General features: G+C 50.7%; 1 protein-coding gene across 4 annotated transcripts in view; it reads left to right on the top strand.

Annotated features, from left to right (window-relative positions):
- RPTOR (regulatory associated protein of MTOR complex 1) overlaps positions 1–27,667 on the top strand; it is a 148,754-nt gene that overhangs the window by 117,926 nt on the left and 3,161 nt on the right. For 2 of the 4 annotated variants that reach the window (XM_086473478.1, XM_086473477.1), the window contains 8 exons: positions 7,602–7,707; positions 9,965–10,079; positions 10,559–10,683; positions 11,947–12,051; positions 16,128–16,175; positions 22,820–22,926; positions 25,560–25,687; positions 25,776–25,862. In XM_086473478.1, the coding sequence (XP_086329604.1) occupies positions 7,602–7,707; positions 9,965–10,079; positions 10,559–10,683; positions 11,947–12,051; positions 16,128–16,175; positions 22,820–22,926; positions 25,560–25,687; positions 25,776–25,862 (821 nt within the window). The remainder of the gene's footprint in view (positions 1–7,601; positions 7,708–9,964; positions 10,080–10,558; positions 10,684–11,946; positions 12,052–16,127; positions 16,176–22,819; positions 22,927–25,559; positions 25,688–25,775; positions 25,863–27,667) is intronic. The other 2 variants (XM_086473480.1, XM_086473479.1) reach the window with 1 other exon arrangement.

The following is a 27,667-nucleotide window of genomic DNA, read 5'->3' as shown; positions in this document are numbered from 1 at the left end:
GGCAAAGAACGAGAATGGTAATGACAAACCTCCGCTGAGATCTTTTTAGAAGTGAGTGTGTTCTGGTAATTAAGTTGGCTTTATGTGAAGCGAGAGATACACTGAAGCCTTGTTCTAGGAAAAAAACAAAACAGAGCTCTTGAGATGGGCAAAGATCGTCAGTGACTGGAAGGAGAAACTGTTAAATTCCCAGAATCTTTTAGCCGAAGATCAGGTTTCAATTTTACGTATGAAATCAAAGCAAGCAGTAAATCTTGCCTTATTATAAGCAAACACAATAAGGTAAACCCTCAGTACCTTGGGAGTCAAACAGCACAAACTAACAGAACTTTCAGCTTAATTTCTTGGAGGTGTTGCTGTTCCTGTGAATAATAATGCAGGGTCTGTATTAACACCATTACCCGAGCAACTCCACAATGGATGTTTGTATCCAACCACTGATATTAAATTGTTAATAATGAAGAAATTGTACATCTTATGTGCTGTCTCCTCCAGGAATTGCCACTGAGCCATCCATCACCGCTCCTTCTGCTCTTTAGGCACGTTAAATTGTTTGGTGATGAGGTGAAGTGATTGCCCTCGAGTTTGAAGACCTCAAAAAGTAGTTACATGGCAGCCAGTTTTTGTGTAGCTTCGATTTCTCCAGAGAATCACCAGGAGGATAGACTAGATGGTAAAGTGATTGCCTGAAATGTCCTCAGCTGCTAGTGAAATTCACTTTCTTCTGATATCATTAGCAAAGTGATCCATTAGGACGTTCATCTGGCCTGTGGGGCTTGGTTGCTTGGTCAAGCTTTAAACCAGGGTTTTCTCTGACCAAGATGAGTTTCTGTGTGTTGATTCAAGTCCAGAAGAGAGGACAAGGGAAGGAGGAGGATGTTGTTCCTTCTCTTAGTTCTTATTAAAAACATTTGTCTGCTTTTTAAGCTCTTCCCAGTGAAGAGGGGTCTCTTTATTAATAAAATAAATCATGGCAGACAGCCAATCAAAGGCAGGTTCGGTGGGTAGAGGGGAGCTCTGGGGTGGGGGGTGGGGGTGGGGTGTGGACGGGTTTACTACTTCATTTGCATAAAATAGAGGAAAATACTTTAGGGGAGGAAATCAGAAATGTGGAGCATTCCTGTGTGAATTTACAGAAGCCAGGGAGGGGCAGTCATGGCGATCGAGGGCTTCCCTGCACCCCAGCGAGCAGCAGAGCGCTCGCTGTCTGGCCGTGAGAGTCCAGGTGCTGCAGCCCCCGCCCCGGGGCATCCCGCGCCGCCAGGGCTCCGGCTCTTCAGCGGCTCCTCGTGGGGCAGGAGCAGGTCCCGCAGCAGTGGTTCTCCCAGTGATTCCTACGTGGTTTCAGTTGGAAATACTCACTGACTGGGCTGGGGTTTTCTGAGCACGGCCCGTCCTCAGCAGCAATGTGTCAGGTAAAGGCCGAGCAAAACAAAATCTGTGGTTTCTAATAGAACGAGGAAGAGAATTGATTTCCCCGTTACTTCCGTAAAGCAGCTTTAAAAGGCCAAGGAGAGGGTTTCTGCAGGAAAACTTGAGTGTTGCCCTGCCCTAGCAGGGAATTAGATGTAACTGTAATTCGGGAGGGTGGTGGGTGCGCAAGGGGTGGGAAGAAGCCCCTCTACGAGAACTTTCCTTGGCATTTGTTTGCCGCTTGTGTAAGCGGGCAGGACTGGCCGTCCAGTCGCTCAGGTGCTGGCTGAGTTTCTGTAGGCTGCTGCTTTCCTAGAATCACGGCTCCTGCAGGAACAAGGGAAACGGCCCTGGCTGGTGGCTGCTGTCTTCGGGGAACTTCAGCCTCATGAAAAAGGCAAAGAGTAAAGTCTGCCAAGTCCTGATGGAAAAAAAGGACATTGGTGTTTAATTCCAATGCTTCCTTTGGAGATGCTGCCTACCATCATAACCAGGGAGAGACAAGACAACTATTCCTGTAATGAATAAACATAAAATGACTGAGAGTGCATCTTAGTCATATTTAATTTATGAACTTAGTTTTGCTTCATAGAACTTGCTCTGAGAGCGCTTTCACTGGAAAGATTGAGGGATTAATTTCCAGTGTAAATCACTGGCTCGGTTTCAAGCCATCATACCGAATTTGATTTATTGATTATCTAATCAAATAAATGGAGAAAGAAAATACTGCATTGTGAATTCTCAGCGTGCCAGGAAAAACAGATACCTCCCCTAGCTCTGATCTCTACAAGAGTCTTTCCTCTTCCTAAAAACTCTTGTGGCAAAAGGCTGTTCTGCTAACCACAGGCGGTCTTGGACTGAGAGGCACAGGAAAGCCTTGTTGCCAGCTGTCAGGAAGCCCTGAGTCAAGGAGAGCGGGAGCCAGCATCTGTTATTTCCAGGACTGGCAGAACATGCAGGCAGGAGCTGGTAAGGATCCTGGAAGGTGAGAATTACATAAGGAATCCTTCCTGATAAATCCCCGCCTTAACTTCAGCGCTGTGCCTTGGCTGTTGTTCAACGCCGTGGTGGAGAAGGAGCCTTCCCTGCAGCTGCTGCGGTAACGACAGCCGGGGAAAAACCGTATTTACTACTGGAGCTGTCTGCTGAATCTTCCCTACCCCCCTCTGAATGCTGGCTTCCGTGTCGAGAGGGAGAGACAAAGTGTTAGAGGGGAAAAAACTCAGTTGGCTTTCAAATGATGCTGCTTGGTGGGAGCCTTCAGAACCGTAATTGGTTTCTGCCTGAGTGGAAGCTCAGAGATGTTGGGAGTCGGCGGCCTGTCACGATCCTCACCGGGTAGCGCTGTGTGTGACTCCCACGTACCTCTGGGAGCTCTGTTTGGAGGAGAGCTGAGCAACAGCCAAAACCAGGCTCTTGTTTACTAAAATGACTTTCTGGTGCTTAAATGGGAGCTGGCTGGGAGGGTGACAGAGATGTGAATGATGAGCCTGAATAGTTCTTTCGAATAATAATTTCTGGTTCTCCAGCCAGCAGCAGCTGGACTAGAGGTCGCAGCTCTCTGCTACACACACGTCCTGATGTACTCCTGTGCTTGTTTGTCACCAGAAGCTCCCTCGTGACATGTTCTGTGGGGTTCATGTTTTCACAGATTATTGCTCCCTCTTGACAAGCTCCTCCATACGGCTCTGTCCTGCAGGCGGGTGGGCGTGGGAGGAAAGAACTGCATTTCGCCTGCATGCTCTGGCTCTTTCTGCTCACTGCAGCGACGCTCGGAGGGCTTGGCCCGTCAAACCTTGCCTGTTTAGCAAAAGGACGCTAATTGCCTGTGTCACACCTAACTGAACTAGCGTGGAGCACCTCTGCTAGGTTACAGTTCTTTGCAACACCTTTTAACGAGAAGTTGGGTTCAGCAGAGTTTATTTCATTGAGGGTGTTGTGTGTTTACTCTCTGGTAACACTTCAGAAGGACCCGCAGGGATTGTTCTGTGTTATTCTTGCTGGTTTTCTTCTCTCAAAGCTCCGTGACCCTCCCACACTATTGCGGAATCGTGGCAGGCTTCTTTCTATTCAGGCTCGGGCCCCGTTACTTTCTCTTAACTTGCCTGTTCACCAAATTCCAACCAGCATCAATCAGTTTAGCGATAGCACTGGGACTGGTGAGAGCCAGAGTCCGGATCAGCAGTGGAGCCACCTAGAGTGAGCAGCTAGTGCTGAGCGGGTGTATTTTGGGCAATTTCAGCTGTGATCCCAGCTGAACCTGGGGGAAGCTATTGGACACACACAGATCCTGGCGGAAGCGTCTTTGCAGGAACCTCCCTTACCAGTTCCAAGGTGATGACATCTCCCGTCTGCAGAGCCTTTGGCACAGAAAATGTGGTGCTTTGAGTCAGCTGTACCAAAGCCAAGACGTTAACATATGCCCTTAGTGTTCTGCTGAGGCAAGGAGCTGGCTTGCATCGCGAAGTGATAAATGGATAGAACCCCATCGCCACACAGCGATCCTCTGGGCAAACATCTGGGACTGCCCTTCATTCGCATCTTCAGAGGACGAAGAGGAAGACAAAGATGGCAAGCAGATGATTGTGGCGACAGAGTTCATAGATGAACAGGCCAGGTAAGGACTGTTCCGGGAGAGGAAGGGCTTTTGCTGGGGCTGGTGTCCAGCTTTCAGATTCGTCACAGTCAAGCAGTACACCAGCAGAGCAGATGCAAAGGAACTGAGACAAAAAGCAGCTTATTAAATAGGATTCCATGCAGGAAAATCTGGACAAGGGCTGTTCTCTCCCTTCGTCACTCAGTGTCTCGCTCTTGCATTGGATCTCAGTAACGTGCCGGGGGTCTGAGGAGGTGAAATAATCTCTCCCTAATGTTTTCCTGATACATCTGTGGAGTCAGCTTTGACTGCTGCCTGCCCCGGAGTCCAGGGTACCTGCGGGAGCGGGGTGCAGTAGCAGAGGCAGGGTGTGTTTGGTTGCTGTGAAGAATCGCTTTTGCTGACCTGGCGTGGCACACGTCAGTTTAACTCACCGGCACGAGCGCTGTCACCAGAAAGGTCAAAGCAATCAGAGATCCCATCCAGCAAGATACCGAAGGATTTTGTCATTGGCAGGTCTGCCCAGGCAGCAGAGAGGAAAGCCTTAGGTAGTGGCTGTAAAGATGCCTTTACTCTCTACCTGAGGAAATGATAATAACCATTTTACTTCCTTTTTTAAGGACCTGGGGATGACTGCAGGAGGCAAGGGTGCAGCAGAGTGCCACACACAATGCCCCTGCTCCAGAGGCTGTGCAAAAAGACGGCGAGGTTTCAGTGGGGAGAAAGGACATGTGCTACATGTGTGAACACTCAGGGGATGGAGCTGGGCCCTGCCGGCAGGGAGAGAGAAAGGAGGAGGTGCAGGAACCGCCACAAGTGGATGGAGACAAGGACCTGCATCCTCCTGCACCTCGCGAAGGCGCCCCGCAGCAGCCCGCTCTCCGTGAGCCCTTCAGAGAGCTTGACCTGCACGCCGCTGCCCCTTGGGGTGTCTGCTGGTGGGTCAGTGGTGCCGCACTAGAAGCACGTTGTTGCACGCGGTTTTAAGAGGATCTGTACGTGCAGCTTCCAAAATAAAGGTTTTGGCGTTGGTGGGGAGGAGCAGTTGTCCTCTTTTTACAATAAAATCTTGCGCTCCCGCTGCGTTTGCCGTGCAGGTCTTCACTTGCATTGCTGAAAGGGTCTCAGGGGTGTGGGGACTTGGGGTTGTCAGTGGTGGGACCTTTGATGGTTGGACATTTGGCGGTTTGTTGTCTCCAAAGCAATCAATACGCACCGTCTCAACTTCACAAGCAGTACTGGAGAATTCTCGCAAGCCAAACTGCCAGAACTTCCCCAAAGATTTGCCATCCCATTGCTGACAAGCTATAGGTGCCCCTGGCCTTCTCTCGTGGTTTCTTGCTCAGTCCCTTTTGCCATCTGCTCCTCCGCTTACAGGACACACCAGTCAAGTGGGGCTTTGAATGGAAAGACCACTCGTGCCACCACAAGCCATTCACAGCAGCGGCCAAGGCAGAAGGTGTCCTAGTGAGCTTGGGAGGACGGGCGGTCACCGAGTAGCACGGATGGAGGGGTGTTTGCCGGTCTCGGTGAGCTTGGTGTGGCTGTCCTGGCCTGCCTGTGTGCCTATTCCTCAGGAGCCTGCACACTGTCTCCCTCTCATCAGAGGGTTCCACCCCAGAGTCGCTTGCACCAAGCGTTGCTTCCAGCCGCGTCTGAGGCTTGTCTTGCTGTCTGCACCCTGCTGGGGCTGTAGCCTGGGGACCGTACCCTGAGAGATCTCGTTATAGGAGGAATCTTTATTACAGGCATGATGATAAAAACACCCGCCTGCTCATCCTCCTTGGAAGAGTTAAGGTTTTTTTTCTTCAGACCTGAAGAGCCCAGCAGCTCCTTTAATCTGATATTCTTTATCTGCTAGAATGGAGAGTGCTTTGCTCAACTGCCTCGCTGCGTAGTTCTTAATCCTAAACTGTGAAAGCCGCTGGGTGCCTGCAGGAGAATTTACCATTCTGCTTGTTCCCTTCTCTTCCTCTGGCCTTTTAGGTCTTACTTTAATTTATTCCCAGAGAAACTGGATGTTTATTAAGGTGTAGGTGTAATCTCTGTGCTCTCAAATCTGCTTTGCCGTATTTTATCTTAGGTTTGTTTATTGCTCTACTTTAATGGTCGTTTGTCATTGCCTTTCTAATAGATGTTGTATTCTTGAAAAATTGAGATAGTAGTGTGCTCTTTTTTTTTTTTTTTTGCTGGGTGGCTTTCTTTTTTTGTTTATTTTAAAGAAGCAGAAATTCAGCTCAGTAATAGTTATTTTTCCAAAGTGCGTTTTGAAGACAGTCTATAGAATAGTGACAGACGATTTAGGTACTTTCTTGTTCAGGAAAAAATAGTGTGTGTTTGTGGGGAATGGGGAAGGAGTGAAAGGACTTTGTCTTTTACGTCTCCCTTCTCCAAGAGTTACTCCCTTTGGAACAGCCATCATCAAAAGAAGCCAGATTGGAGTCTGTACCTCAGCCCCTTAACTGATCCAAGGATGTTTCTGGAGCAGTGGTGTTACTAGCCTTGGGTAATTTTTTAAGCATTAAATAAAATGCAGTGGTTTTGGGGATGAGATCATACGAGTTTATCCCTTTCAACCCCGTACCTCGACTAGGGGTAGGAGTGCCCGTGATCTCTGCCAGGCGTGCCGAGCAGCACCTTGGTGTCTCGCGTCGCTGGCAGGCGCTGTCGGTAGTGCTGGTGCCGAATCCCCAACCGCCCTTCTGGCTAGAGGATGGGTTTTGCAGGAAGGCCATGGAGTGTGCTGAACCCCAGAGCTCTGGGGTGTGAATAAATATCAGAAAATAGATCCGAGTGGCTGTGTCCTGCTCCAGGGTCTCTCTCGAATTTCAGGTGGAGGTTTGTGTGTAATCAAACCAAGATGAGGCGGGGGCATCGTTTTCTTGCAGACAATTCTGGTACGGGAAAGCGAACAATTGCCATTGCTAGTAAATGTGATGTTGGTAACTTGAGCGTCTCAGGGATTTGAAGATGAAGTAATGCCTTTTTTGGCCTGCAGTCATCTATTAGCAATGAAAGAAAGATTTTAATGTGTTCTGAGCTTTCTGTCTGTATCAAAGCTGTGTGCTCTCTTTAATCTCAGGATTGCTACGTGATGCTTTTTAGCCGAAAAGTGTTAAGCAGAGTAATCTGTATCGCACTGAAATTGGACTTGCAACATCTAGGGAGGAAAGGAGTTAGGGTGACTGTGTGTGCGGTAGAAGGAGGCTCCTTCCCAACCCCTTGTGTGTTGCAGCAACGGGTGGTTTGAACGTGTGTGGCTCTTCAGAAACCCCCTGTCACTCACTTCAGAAACCCCGTCATTCACTTCAGAAAAATGCCTGTGACTTAAAGACAAAACACAATGTAGGACAGCAAAAGGAAAGGGAAAGAGATTACAGATGATGGGGAAGATTTAGATCAGAAAGATGCTCAGGTATTTCGTAACATGAGGTCCCACGAGCTCCTCAGTTTACTGCCTGAAGCTGGAGACCCTAAAGAGTTTATGGCTTAGTCTGACGTGCATGTGTATGAGCGTGCGTTACAAAGGTCGTTCGTGGAGTTTTGATGGTTACTGTTGTTTTGTGTTGTGAATATGTTGATGTACTGAAAGATCCCAGAAGAGCATGACTTGGAGAGCCAGATCCGCAAGGAGAGAGAGTGGCGGTTTCTGCGCAACGCTCGGGTCAGGAAGCAAGCCCAGAAGATCATCCAGAAGGGTGAGTGATTTCCTCTTCCCCGCACCGCAGGCAGCTTCCTCGAGCTCCGAGCGCTGCGCTTAGTCAGGACGCTGAACCGTAAAACCCCGACTAATGATGCCCTGTCAGAAAGGTGACTGTGCTCTGCCGTGTGCCGGCGGGGCGACGCTGCTGCAGGGCGTTTCGCTAAGAGTCACTCGCCTTCCCGTTCTCGGTGCCTGGTTTCGCTCACCTGGTCAGGAGAGCCACCACTTCAGATGTCACGTGTCTGCCTGACCCTTCGAAACCTCGACTGCAGCGCTGCCGTAGAGCGTGGCGTGGTCGGGCACCAGCGGGAGCGGGGCACCGGGCTGGCTGACCTGTTGGGTCTCACACGGGAGCGGAGGTGCCCAAGAGCAGCGACACCTCCGAAGGAGGAGAGAGCTTGCTGGGGAAGCAGGCTTCCCCGCTGACAGGAGTTGACAGAGCATCCGGTTTTCAGTGACGTGCTGGCTCCCAGGCCCTCGGCCACCGGGCAGCAGCCGAGCTCTCCAGCCATGTACCTGGCGGTAGCCGGTGTGAAATCGATGATTCGCAGGCCCTTAACGGATGCCGTTGATTTGCCATTTGGGCTTTTCCTCCCTGTCCCGTAAAGTTGGGGGTGGATGCTGTAGGTGATGGTTTCAGAGGAGTAGAAGGCAACCTGGGGTCGGATGAACTTGAGACCCACGGGCTGGCTGGGGAGGCTCAGGCGGTGTTTGACATGTGTCGGACACTGCTTGGACGGCCGGTCCTGGCCAACCAGCTGGATGGGGCCTCCCCGTGCTGAGGAAACATCTCGGCAACGTTCACGTTCCCCACTCTGCTGAGCTCTGTAAATGATTGCTCGCTCCTTACGTCCTGATGCGGCTTTATGCTTCCGTGCATGGCTTTTTCTGTGCTCGCACGTGTCCCTCACGCTCACGTGTCACTAGTGTGCACTCTCCAAGAAGCTGATGCTGCTTTTTTTATGCCCCTATGAGGCAGTGGTTGGGCTGGAATTCTTTTAGCACAGGAATTCATCCGGATATAGTGGAGCCCAGTGAAGTTTCCTCAGGAATTTGCATACTTAAACTGTTCCAGCTTGGGTGCCCCAAGCAGCGGAGGCTGGGAAGTGGCATTTGTGGGAGCTCTTCTCATGGCATCCTCCTGGCAGCATTCCCGGGGCAGAGCTGTTCGGGTGGGGGCCCTTCCTCTCCTGGGGTCCCACTGAGGCATGCAGAGTTGGAAATAATAATGATTTGCTGAATGAAAAACTGCCCAAGGCTCAGCCTCTTGCGTATACCTCGTTGTCTGGAGGTTTGCTGGGCTCGAGTCAGTACAATGGGTAGCTTAATGTCGTGAAACTGCAGAATATCATAAACCAGAGTAATATAGAAATGAAACTGGAGCCCAGGAGATGGCTTGGGAGGCCTTTTTGAATACAAAGAAGGGGATTTTTCATGCTTGCCTGAAGAAGTTAAATCTTTTTCTAGACAGTGTTCATATTTGGTTGCTTGACCTGAGTGACTGAAATGCTAGTATTCATTAAAAAAAAATGAAAATGTGAAATATTAAAAAGAATTAAAATAGACTTACAATCTTTTAATGAAAATTAGATTAAATGGATGCATTCTAAAACAAACTAGAGTGAGTAAATCTCCCCTGGGCTTGTGGTGTTGTGAGATGAATTCATAGTGTGCCAAAGCGTTGCAGTGTCAGGGGTACCAAAACTGTTTGTGAACAGCAAACTGCATTAAAGAAAAGATGGGAAAGGTCTTTAGACATAATTTTAATGTCTCCGTGGGAAATACATTTTTCATTTGCAAATTAACCTAAAATTTGAAAGAACCGGAATGGAAGATTAAATAAATAATCTACAAGCTAAAATGAAATACTGGATTTTATTTTGAAAAAAAGTTTTAATTTTTTTTGTTTTGAAAAAAAGATGTTTTTTTCTGTCAACACAAGCTGGTATCTCCCTGGGCTTGGCTGGGCCGCCTTGCTGTGTTCCCTCAGTCACCAGGGAAAGGACCCCCTGATTTGTCACCGCGGTTTTTAGTTTGTACCTTAAGATGTGAGAGTGTGAGTGCGGAGGAGCCGGGGCTGCAGATCGCTGCTTCAGAGAAGGTTCTTGAAGGAGGAAAGTGTTGGGGGGTCTGTTGGTGAGAACTGGGGGAGGAGGAGCATGGTGACACGTGGCACTGGAGGGGTCCGAGCCTCATCCCTCGCGCAGGATGTTCCTGGACGCTGAGCCGTGGCTGCCTCCTGTCCCCCGCAGGGATTTCCCGGCTGGATGATCAGATCTTCCTCAACAGGAACCCGGGCGTCCCCTCCGTGGTGAAGTTCCACCCCTTCACGCCCTGTATCGCCGTGGCCGACAAAGACAGCATCTGGTAAGAGCTCCTGGCGCTCGCTGCCACGCGGCACGTACCAGGGGCTTCGGGGCGGCACGTCGGAGAGTGCCTGGGTTATGGCGGGGCAGCGCTGCCGTACGCTCCTGCTCTTGCCCCGCTGCCCTCCGTGGCCAAGACTCCCTCTTTCAGGGCAGGGAGCCGGGGCAGAGCCCTCCCGGAGTTCGGTGCCGCAGCTGCGATCGTTGCGCCGAGTCCTTTTCTCCAGGAGGTGCTGGGTTGGGGGGCTGCAAGGGAATCCTGACGGATTTATGGTAGTTACTTACAGCGGGGCTTTTATCCTGGTTCTTTTGCAGAAGGTTGACATCCGTTATTAACAAAATGGTGCTGAGCACCAAAGGAAAAATACGAATTGAGTTGGTATCCAGTATATGGAATTTTTAGTTTGGCTGTAATGAGTAGATCTCTGTCCAGCTTGCACAGAGAACCCAGAACTGACCTGATGTTTTTTCCTCCCCAAGTTTTTGGGACTGGGAGAAAGGGGAAAAGCTGGACTATTTCCACAACGGGAACCCTCGGTACACCAGGATCACAGCAATGGAGTACTTGAACGGACAGGACTGCTCCTTGCTGCTGACTGCCACAGGTAAAGAACACATTTTTGCACATTTGAGGGCAGGGGTAGGGGGCCTTTACAGAATCCAAGTCCACGTGAGCTGTTCTCAACCTCTTGCTCTCCCCTCTATGAATCTGGCCCAGCCTGACCCCACCCCCGGCTTCTCTGCCCGGTCTCAGCTGAGGAGACGTTTCCAGGATCACACCTGAAAGTTGATTCTGGCAGCACTGAAATCTCTTAACTGCTTAAGTAGATGCTGCAAAGATTTTCAGATGACTTAACAAGCCAAATGCTTGCCGAAACCCTTTCCAATCACGGCTTTATTTATTACATCATCGTGAGTCTTTACCTGTCGTTGCAAGTTCACGGTAACCTCCTCCTCGGGCAGCCTGGTTTTAGTTGGTTAAAAGCTGCCGTCCAGAGCTGACGAGGAAATCATGCTGCAACTGAAGTGTAAGAAGTGAAATTCTGTTCCTTGGGCTGGTTTCAGTGTAGAGCAGGCAGGGCTTGTTTTAAGCACCAAACTTCTCCAGTAGTTCTGAGTTTCTAGTCCGTATATCTCACGCGGAGGAAACAGTTCTCTAGAACGCCCTGTTGCATCACGTAAGGCGCCACGAAGAGCTCTTTCCCATTCACTGGTCTGTAAAGCTGTGAGTAAGATCTGCCTCGCTCCCAAGGAACCATTCTAAACCTGTCAGTCCAAGTGTTTTCAATGGCTTTTCAAACTTCAGGCTGAAATATACAGGTTGGGTATAATTAAGAGAGGTGGAAGAGGAGCTGAGAGGGCCTTCAGGGCATTCTCCTTTCAATTTATTGATTCTTAGCACAAAAGTTTCACAGATGGGGAACAAATTGAAAAAATACACGATGTTCTTGAAAGATTTCCTGCTGATGGGCTGGGCTTTGATTCAGCTTCTTCTGTGGGGTTGTATTTTGTGTTTAGTAGGTGCTTTTGTGGCTCTCAGCACTAATAGCAAGGAGGACAGAGACGAACTCTAGAGAAAATGAATGGGTCAAAGAAATGGAGCGACATCTAATGTCAGGTGTTATTCAAGGGAAGGAGAAAAGCTCTTCCAGAACAGTTCCCAGTAGAACAATGCTTCAGGTTTCGTGATGTAAGATTAGAGAGGAAAAACGATTCTAATAAAAAGGATTAAGTTCAAGTGACACTCTCAGTTTTGGAGTTTTTAATGACTACAGTTCCGCTGCTCTTCCTTTGTTGTGCACAAGTAATTATGAGGTTTGCGTCAGCAGTGACGTCGCCTTGTGTTCTCTTTTTCTGTGCTCCCCAAGACGATGGTGCCATCAGAGTGTGGAAGAACTTTGCAGACCTGGAGAAGAACCCAGAGATGGTAACTGCCTGGCAGGGGCTGTCAGACATGCTGCCAACTACACGAGGCGAGTCCCCGCTAAGTTTTGGCGGGGGGGGGAGGGGGGTAAAAATAATTAGTGATGGCAGGGTTTTTTCTAGGGATGGGGAGAGTAAAATGGTTTTCTCAACTTCAGCCATCGGTAACATCCTTGTTCAACAGTCTCTGCCTTCTGGAGGGGCCTTTGGCCAGGTCTTGGTGAGGAATTACTTTCTCAGTTCTCACAAAACAAACCAACAAACCTGAAAGCCCAACACGGCAACCTCACGCACCCCCCGAAGGACCACCAGAGCAGCCTCTTGCTGGGGAGCAGAAGGTACAAAGCCCTCGTGCGTTACAAGCTTCACCACAGCTGGCTTGCCCGAGCCTTCCTCTGAACTGTGTCCCTAAGGAGAGAACTGTAGAACAATGGTGGAACTGGGCACTGCCCTGCTCCCTGCTGCTCCTGGCAGGAGGTTATTCTTCCCCTTTGGGGGGGATAGTGGCTCACGTGTCGCCTCTTTCCTTCTGGTGGGCTGCTCAGCCTTTGCACAGCTTTGCATGTCGCACCCGTGACCTCCTTTAGCCTCAGCTCAAATTTTGGCACTTTTTCTTTCCTGTTTGTTGTGGGTCAGGAGGTGGCAAGAGAACAGGCGATCTCAATCCGAGATGTGCAGGAGGACAGCACGGTTAGACATTGATCTGCTTTGAATGTTAGAAGGGTTGGATAGAAAAAGATGTAGAAAGGAGCTCTGGCATCCGGCCACACACAGGATGAAGCCAGAAGACCAGTTTGAGTAACCCTGAAGTCTGGTTTAGGGCATTAAAGGAGGTGGACGTTTTGTCCTTCCGAGACCTGGTGATGTACTAATGCTCTAACGGGGAGTCTCTATCACTGGAATATTTTTAATCAAGGCTACAAGTTTTTCCAAGTATGTGGTGGTACAATCAGCACCTGTGGGATTGACGCTGGAATTGCTGGTTGAGGCTCCCTGGCTGGTGCTGTGCAGGAGGTCAGATGAGATGACCGTCATAATTCATCCTGACCTTAAAACCTGACAGTTCTCATTTCTGAGCTTATGTGGTTCATCACAGGAGCCTGACACAGCTCTTTTAGCTATTTATTAGATTTTACTAGTGCTGCCTGGTTGAGCTCCTATCTGCTGTGTTTTCCTTTACTCCTCATGGTTTGTCTCTGGTGTCACAGGATGGAGGAACCGCGTTTGAGGTAACTTCGGGCTCTGTGCCTCGCTGCGGTACATGCACATAACTTATTATAAGCTGCTGGAAGTTTGCAGCCTGCTGTGAAAATCGCTGTGGTCAAACCCTGCTCTTTCAGAGATGTCAATAAAAACAGGAGGAAAAAAGTGGTAATGCCCGGCGTGGTGAGAGGCCTGGATGTCCTTAGGTGGAGAGGAAAGCGTCCAGTAGTCATCTCCCGTTGCCCTTTAGAGTGTCACTGGCTTGCTCTGTGTTTCATTCTTGTCAAGACCAGCTTTCCTGAAGGATGCTGGTTGATGTTTACCCTCCCTGGATTCAGGATCTTGCTTCCTTGGCACTGGTAACGGACTCGCCCAAACAACTGGGAATTCCCCCCGACTGCTCTGATCGCCGACGCCTCGCTGGATCATCACTCGTGTTCAGGGAGGGCTGATGACTGCCGACAGCTCCTTCAGGCCAGTTCCATGTTCCTGCCTGACTTGCCACGTGCACCTCACCAAGGCACAGCATTGCCAGCTGTACCTCACCCTGCGGCTTTTACCACAGCAGAAGGGATCGCGAGCATCAACGTTTGCCTTGGCAAAACAGGTTGGGAGCTGAGACGAGAGCTGATTTAGCCGTAAGAGTTGAACTGGTTACACTTGCCGAAACAGGCGTGTTGAAACTTTTAAGTCTGTTCTCTTGAAGATTATGGGCTTTTTGCCCTTTTCTTTCCCTTATGGTCTTAGGAAGTCTGGGCCCTGTTGCACCCTTGGAGAAATAGAGTTAGGTTTGTTGAGAGGAAGAGGAGGACAGATTTATTTGTGGAGAAATAAATGTGGTCACTTCAAGAGAGCAATGTACATCACGTCCCCTTGGAAATGAGACTCTCTTCAACGGTCACCTTTTGCTGCCGAGACCATAGTTGTGGTCCAGCACTGGCTCATAAAACTGAAGATGCATCTTTGAAGCTGCAGAGCTCAGGGGTTTTACTGGAGTTTGTCTGCTCCTGCTATCAATTTCCTTCTCTTGTCTCCCGCCTTTTTCCCCCCATGTCATATTCATCTCTGAATTTAATAGTCATCCTGACAGCAACCAGAATACTGACTTTCCTGGGCAGTTTTCCCGCTTACACAAGGAGAGAGGGCTGTGCCATACCCAAATACTCCTTTGGAAGCTTGAAAAGCATCCCTGGCATGCCCGAGTAACGGGAGGTCAACGACAGCCTGCGCAGAGGCTGCTGAGAGTGGGGAGCGGACAGAGTGAGGCCCAGAACTGAGACTTCTACACTCCGTCAAGGACTTGCTTGTGGTGTGCAGCCCGAGGCAGGAGACATGAGCTCACACAGCCCAGTTAGTGCGTAAACACCTGCGTGGGGATGCTCCCGCTCGGGAGTAGCTCGGCCCCAGTTCATTCCACTTAACAGCTGACTTGAGGCTCAGGATAGGTGAGTCTTAACTTCAACACTGGCAAGCTGCCGTGTGGGCACCTTCTTTTTCTGTGTAAGGATTTTTGGGTTTGATCTTGTTTAGATCTGCACTCGTGATGCACCAAGAAAGCCTTTTTCGACCAAAATCAGGGTGATTAAAGCAGCGTTGGTACTGGGTGAGGCATCCCCAGCGCGAGAGATGGAGGGGGCTGAGGAGAAGGCAGAGCACCTATGGGTAATGGCCTGGTGTTCCAAAAGGTGTAGGAAAACCTGAGCGTTTTCTGTTGAGCAGTGTAGGAAGAACATAAACCTGACGTGCTCCAAAGCCGTGATTTCACAGCAGGAGGCTTTGGGAATTCTGGCACTTTCTATAGGAAAGGGCGTTTGCAGGCTGCGTCTGCGTGAGCAGTGCCAGCCTGCAGAGCGGCGCAGAGCCCCATCGCCGGGCGATGGACGAGAGCTCGGCTTGGAGCCGCTCTGAGTTGGCGCTGCGGGGCCGGCTGGGTCGTGCCACTCTCGGGACAAGCGGCTGCACTCGTGCTTCTGAACAGAACTGCCACGTTTTGCTTTGTTTCCTTGTGTCAGAGGGAAACAAGCCCCAATCCCCCCGTCAGAACGGCCTTGCCCTTGCAAGCAGTACAGTTCTGGAAACTGGAAAAATACAGGAGTGTAACCAGCTGCTTCACACTCGCCGAACGCCGTCTGCTGAGCTGTTCCCCCCAGCTCCCTGCGCGCTCTCTGCAGATGCCTGCACTGTTCTCCCTCCTCCAGCCAGCAAAGAGAACCAGTGTGTTGCCTCTGAAGGGCTCAGCCCCGTCTCTTCCTGAACACCTGGAGCCACCTGGGCAAGATTTCCAGGGTTGCCCCAAGGTGCCTCTCGCTTCCCCGTTTGCTGCCGTGCCCTCCTACTGCCGGGGGGGCTGCAGAAGCTGTGCCCGAGGCTGCCTTCCCGTGTAAGAGCTGCCTAAGCAGAGCGCCCCGCGGCTGGGCACGGTCTCTGCCTGCTGGCTCGCTCGCTGCCCGCTGAAGTGCGGGGCAGAGGAGCCCCCGGCACCGCGGCGCTCGCGGGGAGCCCAGACCCTGCAGGGCAGCAGCCTCCTGCTCTGGGCTTGGTCTGGTTGTGCGGATGCCGGGAGTTGTCCGGATTTCCGTCTGCCGCTTCCCGATGCGTTGTGCTTCAGAACAGGGACCGGCTCATGCAAAGGACGGTCTCCTTGTTCGAGAAGAAATGTCGGGTCTGTGCTGTTGTCAGCCAGCCAGAATACTGGCTTCACACAGGACAGGTGCCACCGTTGATGGCTTCCAGGGAATGCTGTGATTGAACTAGTGCCTGCTCTCTGGATAGAGGCATGTGCTGCTCTTGGTGCTTCTGCTTCTCTTTTATGTTCTTTCCTTTAATTTGAGTTGCTTTTTCTAATCCTTTTTTAAGATTTAATTTTGCCCTGGCTGACCAACTCACCCTTAGCATCAACCCCTTAATCCCTGTCTTCTCACAGGTCTGGCCCGAAGGGTTTCAATCTATCTTGACAGAAGTAAACAGGGAGGTGAGTGCTTTCTTTCCTGTTACCTACGATCAGCTGGGGTGGGGAGGACCTCCTCGTCTGGCTTCGGGTTGGTTGACTGGTTGGTTGTTTGGGGGTTTTTTGGCATTGTTTGAATGACTGCTGGGTCCTCGTGGTTCCTGGAAAGCTTCGCTGCTTCTCCCTCTCCCATTCCTTGCCTCGTGTCTGTGTCTGTAACAGCCCTGAGAAAGGCAGGGAGGGTGTCTGTGCTCTCCAGGGAAGCGTGGCCAGCCAACGAGGGAAAGGGCATCCTCATGTTGTGCTCCGAGCTTTCTGCAGTGAGAGGAGGTGTGGAGGGGATGTACCAGGCTCTCTCTTCCAGGAAGATCTCAAAGCATCCCTGGACAAAAGGGTTTGAACGATGGGTTCCAAGCGTGAGCCGCCATTGAGCTAACGTGGATTTTGCTGGAGTTCATTTGTGACACGCTTTTCTGTAAAGATCACGTGAAAAGGAGAGGCTGATGAATCTTTCCCAGGAGGCTTAGAATAGTGGACTTTTGGCAAGGATAGGCCTAGTAAATTTTACAGGTTCTGTTCTTTCACGTGGAAGGAAGGTAAATGAACTCCCCAGCCTCCACCTGTAGAAGCCAGGCCTGTGCAGTTTGCATTGCCCTGGAGCCTGGCCCCCTCCTCTGCTGCCGAGGTCTGTCTGCGGGGGAAATGGATGGCTCCTGTGTCGGGGCGTCTTTGTGTGCACACACCCCCATGGATGTTAATGTCGACGTAGCCATCCTGGGCTGTTCACCAATTATTAATATTTGCTGACTGACAAGAGCTGAACGTGTCTGTAATGATGAACAGGACGAAAGCGTTTGCAGCGGTGTGTGATTCGGAGCTCTTTAGCTTGAGGTCTTTGCAAATCTCTCTCTTGCTGTTCAGAGACAGAGCACTGGGGTAGACATGAGCAAAGCTGATGTGTTGCTGTTCGCTGCCTGGCTCTGCGCTGCCCTCAGAAACCCACGGGCAAACGGAAGGGCTAAAATGAGCAGCCTTGGCCGCAGGGAGTTCCCCGCTCGGTGAACGGGGCATCCGAACAGTTTAAGGGAACACCCGCCCTTGCTGGATCAACGCTGCTGGTGCCAACAGCCGCACTCTGTCCCGAGCACACGAGTAACTGTGAATCGATAAAAAGCATCACCAGCACTTTCTGGCCAGGTGTGCTCCTGGTTAGAAATACAGCAAAAGGATTCGTTCTCCCACTGAAGAAGTTGTAAAAACGTGTGAGATCAGCTTTTTGCTTGACAGCAAAATACTTCAGCAATATTTAGATAAAATAGACTAGTTTTGTCGCTAAAGCACAGAAAATCTGTTCTCATTGCCTAGACTTCTGCGAGGAATTTTTACCGAAAGAAGGACAGGGCACTGTCTCTTCTTGCATCGCCGGGTGCCAGTTTTCAGCAGGAATCACCGGGCGCCGCTGGACTACATATCAGTGGTAAATCGGAGAAAGACCAGTGGCTTAATGACCCAGGTCATATCAGGCCAGTGTGCGAGTCAGCCCAGGAATCCCTGAAGTCCGTGTGAGCACAGGGCAATGTCTGCAGCGTCGTGAAGGCAGCCGAGCCAGCCGGAGTCTCGAGATGCATTGGTGTGACCCTCTGCCCCGGCTGCTCGGAGCTCTTGCGGGGTGTCTCGGCACCGCTGCGCTGCCTCCCGACGGCGTAACGGGATGTGCGATGCGAAGGTGGAGACTGTTAGTGCAGGAGTGTGAGTCTGACCTGTGCCCACCCCTATCCGTTGCGGCCTCCTGGGGGTTGTTGGTGCTGAGGCATCAACAGCCAGAATCTGTCTTACCTCGAGAAAATTTCTACTGGTGACAAGCAAGAAAAAATAAGCACATACTTGCCCGTTCCCCGCTTCCTTCCTGCTCTTCTGGGGCTTCTGAAACAAAGTGAAAGGCGTCAAGTACCTGCTCTGCAGAAAAACAGGACCTTGCCCTCTGGAGGCTCTGATCTCTTTGAGTATTGCTGACTCTTCTGGCAGTCAGTCAGCAATCCAGATGGGAGAGGGCGGAGGGGCAGCCTCGGAGCCTTCTTAGAAATTTAGCAGCTCACTGAAAGGGAGGTTCCATGGGGAGCTGCAGGGCTCTTGAGCTGCGTGGGGCAGCCTGCGACAGCGAGGAGCCTTGGAGGGGGAAGGCTCCAACCTGCAAAAGGAGCTGATCAAATGATTGAACTCAAACAGGGCTTGCACTGGAGAACAAGAGAGAGAGAAAAGTGGAGCGAGTCTTCCCACATCTCCCCAGGGGTTGGTATCTTGTCCTTTAGGAGAAAGAAGTTTGGGAGAAGCACCTTGTTTCTGGTCAGGTTTTTTAATGGCAATAAAATAATTGGAGAAATTGCAGCTCCAGGGGTTTGTTCCTTTAATTGGATTCCCAGCATCACAGCTACTCTTCTCCCTTGCTGCACATAGTTCTTGGCGTACGAAGAGTGACGCTTTTAGAAAGGATGTTGTAGAAATTAATGACGAGTGAGGTCAGCCAACCCTCCCACTGCTTCCTGGAAATTAAAACAGTGATGTGCCTCATTGCTCGACCAGGAGGGCCTGTGATTAGCAAAATCATCAGCGAGCATCCAAGATGGTTTTTTATTGTTTTCTGTGTAGGTATTCCTGGTGTCATTGAAACACCACGTACAGCTTGGCCACGTTCCAGTGACGTTAAAGACAAGTGCAGACACTGGGAATGCAGCTGCTTTCAACTTCGGTGTTACTTACTGAAATTTATGCCAGAACTATCCCATCCAGAGAATTATCTGTTGCTCAGGGGGAATCCTTTGGGAACAGCCGTAGAAAGTTGCGGCTCCAAGAACAGCTGTTGGTGTGTGTTGCCTTATCTATAAACTTGCATCGTACAGAGCTGCAAGTGCTGGTGTTAAAAGACTCAAAAACCAAAACAAGCTAAACTGAAAAAACACCAGCCTGAAAAAAACCACAAACCTTCACCCATTTCTTTTCCTGAGCTGTGGAAGATTTGTTGCTGGTTATCTGAGGACATAACAATTCCTTGTGGGAAAATCTCAACTAACGATGCATTCGGAGAGGGGTGTGGCATTGCCAGGATGCCTGGTTCTGCAATTCCCTGCCTTCTGAGGGTACCACGGCTTCGCTGCTGGCCTGGATCAGGTGCTTGCGCGGGCGTCACGGTATCGCCCCCGTTTCCCCCGTTTCTGTAAGGGGGTGGGAGCCTGGGGACAGGGCGGTAGGTCGCACAGCCCCTGGCGGCGTGGCTCGGGCAGGGAGCTGCGGTGGCGCGGGTTTGCAGAGTCCCTTTTTGCCAGAATGGGGCTGAGAAGCAGCTGAGATGCCAAGCGTGCAAGCCAAAACCCGGCGGGGGAACTGCAGTCTCGGTTGTAACATCCTGGAGAAGGACCTCTGTTAATTAAAAAGGAAATTATAATTAGTATTAGGTCCCACATTTGCTTCTCCTCCCGAAATACTAGGAATTTAACATATAAACATGAGCCAGTACTGTATCATTTCCACCATGAAAGCGTTCGCTTGTACATAGAAATAGCTCAGCTGTTTGTGTCTCGTTCCATACTGTCATCTTCGAATTTCACTTTCACAGGGGAAGCTTTCCCTCCTGGTACAGGCTGGTGAACAATTCCATTGATGCGAGAAGGCTTTTCTTCTTTTCAGACACATCTGAATTGTGCTTTAGCATTCCAGTCGCACCCTGGGGTCCCCTTGCCCCTCTCGTTCACCCACTTCTTTGTCAGGCCTCGCCTGGGCTGCAGTGGGAGCGGACCCCCGGCCCGGGGCTGGTCCTCGGCACAGGCACAACCTCTGCAGCCAGGACCTGCCACCGCCCCGGGCTGCAGATGGAGCCGGCCCCGTCTCCCCGTGGGAAGGTGCCAGGAGTTCTCGGCTGCAGCTTTTACACAAACGTTCTGTTCTTTCTGGTGTGGTGCAGTGGGAGCATCTGGTCCGCTGGGGCTGCCCGGTCCCCCCGTGAACATGGTGCCTCAGAGGCAGCAGAAAAGGTGTTTCCTCTTTTCTTGAGAGAGTAAGAAAGCTGAGGAAAGGATGGGATGTTACGGGATGATCAAAATACCACGCTTGCCTCTTCCAGAGGGCAGAGGTTATCGCTTATATGGACTATTTATGTTTTACAAGAAAGGGAGGAGCTGCCTTGGCTGCTTGGGAGAGCACGAGCCGCACCGTACACCAATATCATCACCCTCCTTCCTTTCCACCCGTGGGCTCTCTGTCAGCTCCTGCTTCAGGGTGAAACCTCATCCTTTCTGTCTGGTTCTCTCTCGTGGGAGATCTCTGTGCCATTTTACATAAAGTGAAACCCCTCTGGAGCTTCTTCCCGCAGTGAAGCTTTCCCCAGCCTTCTGGACAGCGCTGCTGAATATCCTCGGCGCTTAAATCCCTGACAGATACACTGAGATAGGCACCAAAAATGCCAGTCATCGCTGAACTCACCGTCTCTGTCCCCCTCCACAGAAAAGACACCTGGAACCGCAGCAGGCTGGGGACTTGCTACCCATCAGACTGAAGAAAAACATTGTCTTCAAACTGGGGAATGTAACTGGAAAATTGGGAGCTTTAAAAGCGCCTAAGAGCACATTGCCTACTTAACTCCATCAGCGATGGTAATGGCGGTATCTATCTCAGCCTGCCAGGTTTATCTTGTCACATGGGCCATAAACAAGATGACAAATGAAAACACTTCAGTGATGTTTGTCATCTAAATCACTGCCTGCTTGTTTGCCTCGGATCTCTAGCAGCCCTCCGAGCTGCCAGGCAATCTGAAGTAGCAATCAATTTGACTCGCGAGATAAAGATACAAGCTCTCAGCTTAGCCGAGAGTTCCGAATTTCCTGCGGTGAGATGACGGACTGTCAATAAACGTCAGTAATCTTCTTAGTGATATGCAGAAAGATCGGGAAACGGCTTGAACACGATGCTTAGGAAGGGGAGATGTTTTATCTGGATCTGTGCAAAACAAGGTCATTTCATCATCTTTGAGGAAAACTTGGTGGTTTTAGGATGCCTCTGTTTCCTTTGTGCCCTGTAAAAGGGGTTTGGTCTGGTAAAAAGTAGCTACGGCCCTTTGGTGACAAAGAGCATGTTGGAGTAGGTTTAAATTTCCTGCTGGGGCTAATTCCTGTCCGTAAATCCAGAGAAATTCACATTCGTACCTTCTGGATGAGCAAGTTGCAGAGTGGAAATACAGGAATCCCACTGAAGGCGACTGCGAGTGGCTCGGGGCAGGAGCCTGCAGTCCTGATGCATTGCAGAGCGCTTTCCCACTCCGGCTGGCGAGTGGTTATGAAATACTTCTCAGCACCGGAGTCTCGGTTTGGCATGGACGAGAGGAGGAACTGCTGCTGCTGCAAGGCAAGGATGCTGCTGCCGCCTCTGCTGGAGGGAGGGCCCTGCCCGAGGAGGCGAACACAAACACAAAAACGGGAGTTCTTTTCTGGTTCGCTCACGTAGCCCTCCCGGGGTTGGGGTTTTTTTGTGGTTTTAATGTATGAGTAAGAGTCTGTCTGGAGAACCCATAGATCTGGTGTCGGGCAGCCTTTGCAGGGTAAGAAGCAGAAGATAATTGGTGTGCAGCGTTCTGCTTTCAGCGAAACAGTTCTGTGCTGGGCAGGCAGCACACGAGTACAAAGAAGTCCCTTCTAATTAAACGCACCAGGATTGTTCCTCGGCGATTTCCCCCGCCGAATCAGGGGTTTCATTGCCAGCTGTTTCCCAGGTCCCAGTATCTGGTTTGTTCTGATACTTGTGTGCTCTGTGCTTGGGAGAGCCAGCTCGCTCGATGGCTCTTGGACACCTTATTCCCCCAGCTGGAACAGGAGGTGACATACACTGACTCTTCTCTGGAAATTGCTGTACCGGCAAAGTTCATGAGTTCACTCAGCCTGACTGGAGGCAGGAGCCCATGTCAGGTGTTTTGGGGATAGAAAATCCCTTGTAATTCTCTTACAGCATGGATGGGATGTTTTTCTGTACTTTACCTAGCAATCAGGTTATGCCCTCAAAGATGAGGAGCAAAAGCTCTTGTAAATGTATTTTAGCTAGTGTAATTGCAGAATGCTCCCCTCCTTACCTGTCTGTGTAGCAAATTGGATTTTACTCCTACCAAGCTGTTTAATTCAACATCTTGCAGCAATGACTTTGCTATTCTGTGTTTAGACACATCTCCCCTTAGCCACGGGTTTTTATTAGAATGAGGAATCATGGTAATCCAGAGGCTCTTGGGTCTTGCTGTGTGAGATATCACCAGTTTAGTCTGCTTCAATCATCATTTAATCACGGGTTCTCATAAAGTGGTGGATAATTTATTGGGACTCCCTTGGAAGTCCCCAGTAGCGTGGCAAAGTCCCTGGAAGGCTGCATCCACCTGCCTGTAGGGACCCTCTGCACCTCGGCTTTTCTAAGCACTCAAGCTAGACAAGGGGTCCAAGATGCATTTTGGGCTCAAATCCAGGACCAGCTGATTTGATCCCGTTTGGAGGGTGTGTGGCTCTGTGTGTGCGTAGTTTGACATCTCTAACGGCGATAGTTGATGTAGCATGAGGTCATGGACGCTGGTGTTCTGGTTAGTGCAGCTCTGCCTGTGCTGGTGTGGGGAGTAATTCGCACGCCCTGCCTGTGTTTTGTCTTAGGAGCAGGAATGGTGGTCGACTGGGAACAGGAAACTGGGCTCCTGATGACGTCGGGAGACGTGAGGATAATCCGGATCTGGGACACGGATCGGGAAATGAAAGTGCAGGTAACATCTGCGTGTTTGTCCCACTCAGCTTCTCCCTCCCGCACACAGCCAAAGCTTCCCAGGCCCCGTCTGCGGAGAGCTGACAGCTCCTGGGGCTTCTGCTTCCCTGCCTCAGAGTCACGATGCAGGGTACACACGGACACACGTGTAGGCAGCGCACGTGCCGGGTCTTGCCTGGAAAGGACGGGGCAGAAACACGAGCGTTTCCTACCCGTGCGCTGGCCCCGTGCAGCCGGGGGCATCGTTGCCAGCTTGGGCCAGTGTGACCTGGGTCAGAAGTTCCCTCCGTGTTGTCTGGCTGGGGGGGCAAAGGCTGGGGGGGCTGGCAAGCCCGCTGGCAGCTCCCTCGGCGTCTCCCTGGGGAGCCCTGCAGAGCCCTGCACCGGGGCACCCCGGGGCGTTCCCATCTCGCCTCTGCATGCGGCAGCCGTGGTTCAGTCGTACGGAACTTTCTGTGCAGCCTAACGGGGGGAAAAAAGATGCTGCAAGCGTTGAAGTCGATCGTAATCAAATGAAAGTTTCTCAGAAATTCTAAGGAGAAGCAGCTGGCCTGTGAGAATGGAGTCACCGTGCCTGAGAAAAAAAGGAACGCTGGTTTTCAAAGCTTCTAGAAATTAATTACCCTTGGATGAACGTTAATTACGACACTTTGACCCTGCGATGCAGGATAATTAAGTCCATGTTAATCTTAATTACTTTCACATATTATTTTTTCCATGTAAATTAGGGAACAGCAAAATTCAGGAGGTGAAAGTCTTTTAAATTACGATGATTAATGATTGCACTGAAAGTATCTGAAACCACGTTGTTTCTTTTTTAATTGCAAAGATTGGTTGTGTTGAAATTCAAGTGATTGAAACTTCCTGACTCAGTAACACTGGAAAAGTGAAATTCAGCACAAAGAGCGGTGCAGCCGTGTAATCCAAGCTAATAAAGGTGCCTTCCCACTCTTTGAACCACAAAGAGCCTACCTTTGGAAGCACTTGGGATGTAGCTGAAGAAGCAAGTACTTCATTTTCACTTCTGCTGATTGTTCCTGCTTCAAAGGTTTGGCAGTAGAGGAGCTGAGAACAGCCCTGAAGGTTGGTGCCTCCAGCCAGAAGCTGCCTTGCACAGCTGGGGCTGTGAATAGGAGCTGAGAAAGGTGCAGATGCAGAGAGGCACGAAGAGGGTCGAAGTGTGAAATCAGCTAATGCAGCTCTAACGCGCCTCCTGCTCGTTGCCCCGCTTTGTCGGGGCCGCTCGGCTTTTTTACCTGTTTTAACTGACGATGTTTTTCCTCATGACAAGCGCAGGTATTGTTCCTCTTGTTCCAAGCAATTCTTGGCGAGTAAAAAGGGGGAAGGCAGCAGCGTTAGAGTGCACGCCGCCTCCTGCCCAGCCGGCCCCGCGAGCTCCAGCCTTCCTTTCCGCTGCCCTTTGTGTCCATACACGCGGTGCTGGCGTCTGACGAGGTAACCCGGATCTGCCCATCCCACGGCCTGGAGCGGGGCCCGCTCGGTGGCACAGCACCGCCTCGCTCGGCCTCGCCACAGCAGGTCTCTCTGAGCGGCTCTGGCATGTCCCCTTGACGGGGCTCAGGGCACCGGAGCTGCCCCGCCACTGCCGGGCAGGGGGAAGAGGAACGTCACGCTCGGACCATCCCGCCGGCGTCTGCTCAGCTCGGCCGGTTTGCACCGACCACCGGGGCTCTGCAGAGCTGGGGTGGGGATCCCCACAGTGGAAGGAAGAAGAGCACAAAGCATTTAAAAAAACAAAATAAAAAGCAACTGGAAGAAATGGACTTCACCAATGGTAACTGGAGCTGCTCTGGGTAAAACGAACTGCCTTCCAGTAAAATCCTTGCGTTGTTTCCAGGGGCCAGATACGGTTTTTTAATCTGCTACAGACACAAAGGAAAAAAAAAAAGTTTTCTTTTACAGGAGACGTTTCATTAACGTCCTAGAACTTATTTGGGCATTGGTGTGACAACAAAAGCGGCTGATGCCCTGCAGCTTTGTACTTGGTACCTTGCAGCTTTGTTGTGCCTTTTTTCGCGTGGGTGGTGTTTAGCACGCTGTATGTTTGGGTTTATACGTGGTGTTACAGATGCCGTCAGGAGTTTTTGCTTTTTCCAGGTTTCTTTGTCTTATGCGACTCTTCCTGTTCCTCCCGCCACCCGTTTGTGACTTGTACACACCAAGGATGGTTTATGGAGAAGTGACTCCTCTGGCCGTTCATTTTAACTAATTGGATATTCTTAGCAGAGAATAATATTAACTCCTCCTTCCCCAAACAGACCTTGCCTTCATTTGGGTTTATAAAGCTGAATGGTTTCCAAAAGCTGGTTTTGCTGGAGTTCCTCCTCTGAGCTCGGCTCTTTAGGTCGAGCTGTGGGTCTTGTGCACAAACACTCAGCAGCAGCCATGACCGTCAGGGTCAGCACCCCCTCGTTTCTGGTGGTGTCCCGGGAGCCTGAAGGAAAACTCAACACCGACGTGGTGTCACGGCGTTCCGAGCGACAGGCAGGAGCCCTGGTTTGGTTCTGGGCTGATTTACAGCACGGGGAAAGGCAGAGGAGGAGGTTTAGGAGCTCAGCTGTGGCAAAAGACACATCGTGGCCTCAGCTTGGTTTTTGTGTGCTTTCTCCTCAGGACATCCCCACCGGGGCGGACAGCTGCGTGACCAGCCTCTCGTGCGATTCTCACCGCTCGTTAATTGTGGCGGGGCTGGGCGACGGCTCCATCCGCGTCTTCGACAGGAGGATGGCTCTGAGTGAATGGTAACTGCCCGTCCTTCCCAGGCTCGGGGGGATCCTCGCATTTCCTCCTCTTCCTCCCCTTGAAAACATTTCTCTCTTTGTTCCTCAGCCGTGTCATGACCTACCGGGAGCACACGGCCTGGGTGGTGAAGGCGTACCTGCAGAAGCATCCTGAAGGCAACATCATGAGTGTCAGGTAAAAGAGATTTTACTGTTTGAGCTGTTTTCCTCTTTAACACGGTTTTTCTACTTAAATTCTGCCTCTGTTATTTCCAGAACTAAGAGGGTAAAGCTCTTTAGTTTGACATTTGCTTCAGTAATTAACTCCTGCTCCAGACCTGGTGGAGAGAAGGCAAAAAGAAATGTGGAGCTTTCCTTGGGAGCCTGTTGGTGTGGTTTGAGAGTAAACAAGAAGGCGTCTGCTGAAATCACTGTCACGAGGCGTGTGAGGGAGGAATCAAGTGAACCAGAAACCCAGGCTAGATATAGTATGTCTTATGGTGGTGGTGCTTCCTTGCCAACATCTCCGTGCGGTCATTTGAGAGAGAACATGAGAGGGAAGGTTGATGTCGCATCTGTTGGGCATATTGCTGCGCAGGATTACTTTGCTGTCTAGCAATTTTCCGCACGTAAATCCGTTTCTGCTGCCTGGTAAATACTGCAGAGAGCAAGCAGCATATACTTATTTGGCCATTAAAGAACAGCAGAATATAATTTATTGTCACAAAGCCACTGTTTGCACACAGAGAGGCTCTTTGTCTCGATTGCAAAATGAAAACAAAATGTCATTTTCTGGGATTCGGAACATTCCTGGGGTGGGGGATGGGCCAGCAAAAATGTATTAAGATTTTCGGAAAGGGGATTATGTGATGCAGCTGCCAGATTTGTCGAGCCCACATATTAGAGTTTTTAATCTTCCTTTCTGTAATCTCCTTCAGCCACCCCGGGGGTCAGGCCTGTATGCTTGGCCAGCCTGGGTCTGAAGGCTCGTTTTTTCCCTCTCGGTGCCTTTCTCGGCCTGTGGCCCTTTCTCTCGGGACTGAAGAGGTACAAGAAAATATCATCCTTCAAAAGACAGGGCTGGTCTCGCCCCAGAGGAGCTCGGGTCATTGAGACAAACCACCTTGCTCTCACTATCTCCCCGTTCGTTCTCTCCGGTTGGCAGCGAGATCCAAGCAGAACAAACGTTAGGGCGTAGCGAGGTCTTGGTCCAGCGATTTCCTGAGAAACCTGAAGGCGTCGTTCCGCCTGTGCAGTGTTCTGTGAACCTCAGCGGAACTTCTCTGCACCAGAGGCAGGAGCTGGTACCACGGGAGGCGGCTCCGAGCTGGGTCCTGGCTCTCTGCTGCCCGGCGCTGGTTCACCTCGCGGTGCTCTTCAGCCGCTTCGAGCCGTGTGCCGGAGCCGCCACGGTGCTGCTTGCTGGCCGGGAGCTCTGCTTGCAGCAGGCTGACAGCGGGGAAAGGCCCTTGAGCTCCTCCTGAACACCCTGTTCAGTAGCGTGGCTGCTGTTGACTTCTTGTGGCCTGGTACTGTTCCACTGGGGTGTGTTTTTCCCGTGTAGCCCCTCCTCACAGAACTTCGCTGCCATGGTAAAGCTCTTGCACGGTGTTCCAGTACGTTCAGAACCGTTTTCAAGGCTTCTTATGGTTCAAAGCTTTAAATGAATTTATTGTGTATTTGATCTCTCTCAAACAGTATTTCCGTTTAGTCTTTAGGATCTAAATCAACCTCAAATTTAATTTGTCTTGAATTTAATTACGTGACAGCTGGAGTTGCAGCTTCCTATAATGATATAAGTGGTCGTGTATAACAGCCTTTTGATCAGTATTAGCTGTTCCAGAGGTAAAGAAACCGAAGGCAATATGCTTCTTAGTGCTTTCGTTGTTCTTAACTCTGTGGGGTGGTTTGCAGTTGTACGGCCATCGGTGACTTGCAAAGAGTAACACCGTAAAAGTCGTGGTGCCGAACACCGTACCTCTGCTGCCAGCAGAATAAGAT

This window comes from Leptosomus discolor, chromosome 15 (assembly GCF_034619465.1).
Source record: "Leptosomus discolor isolate bLepDis1 chromosome 15, bLepDis1.hap2, whole genome shotgun sequence".
Lineage (NCBI taxonomy): Eukaryota > Metazoa > Chordata > Aves > Leptosomiformes > Leptosomidae > Leptosomus > Leptosomus discolor.
This window is presented reverse-complemented; position numbering and strand designations above follow the sequence as displayed.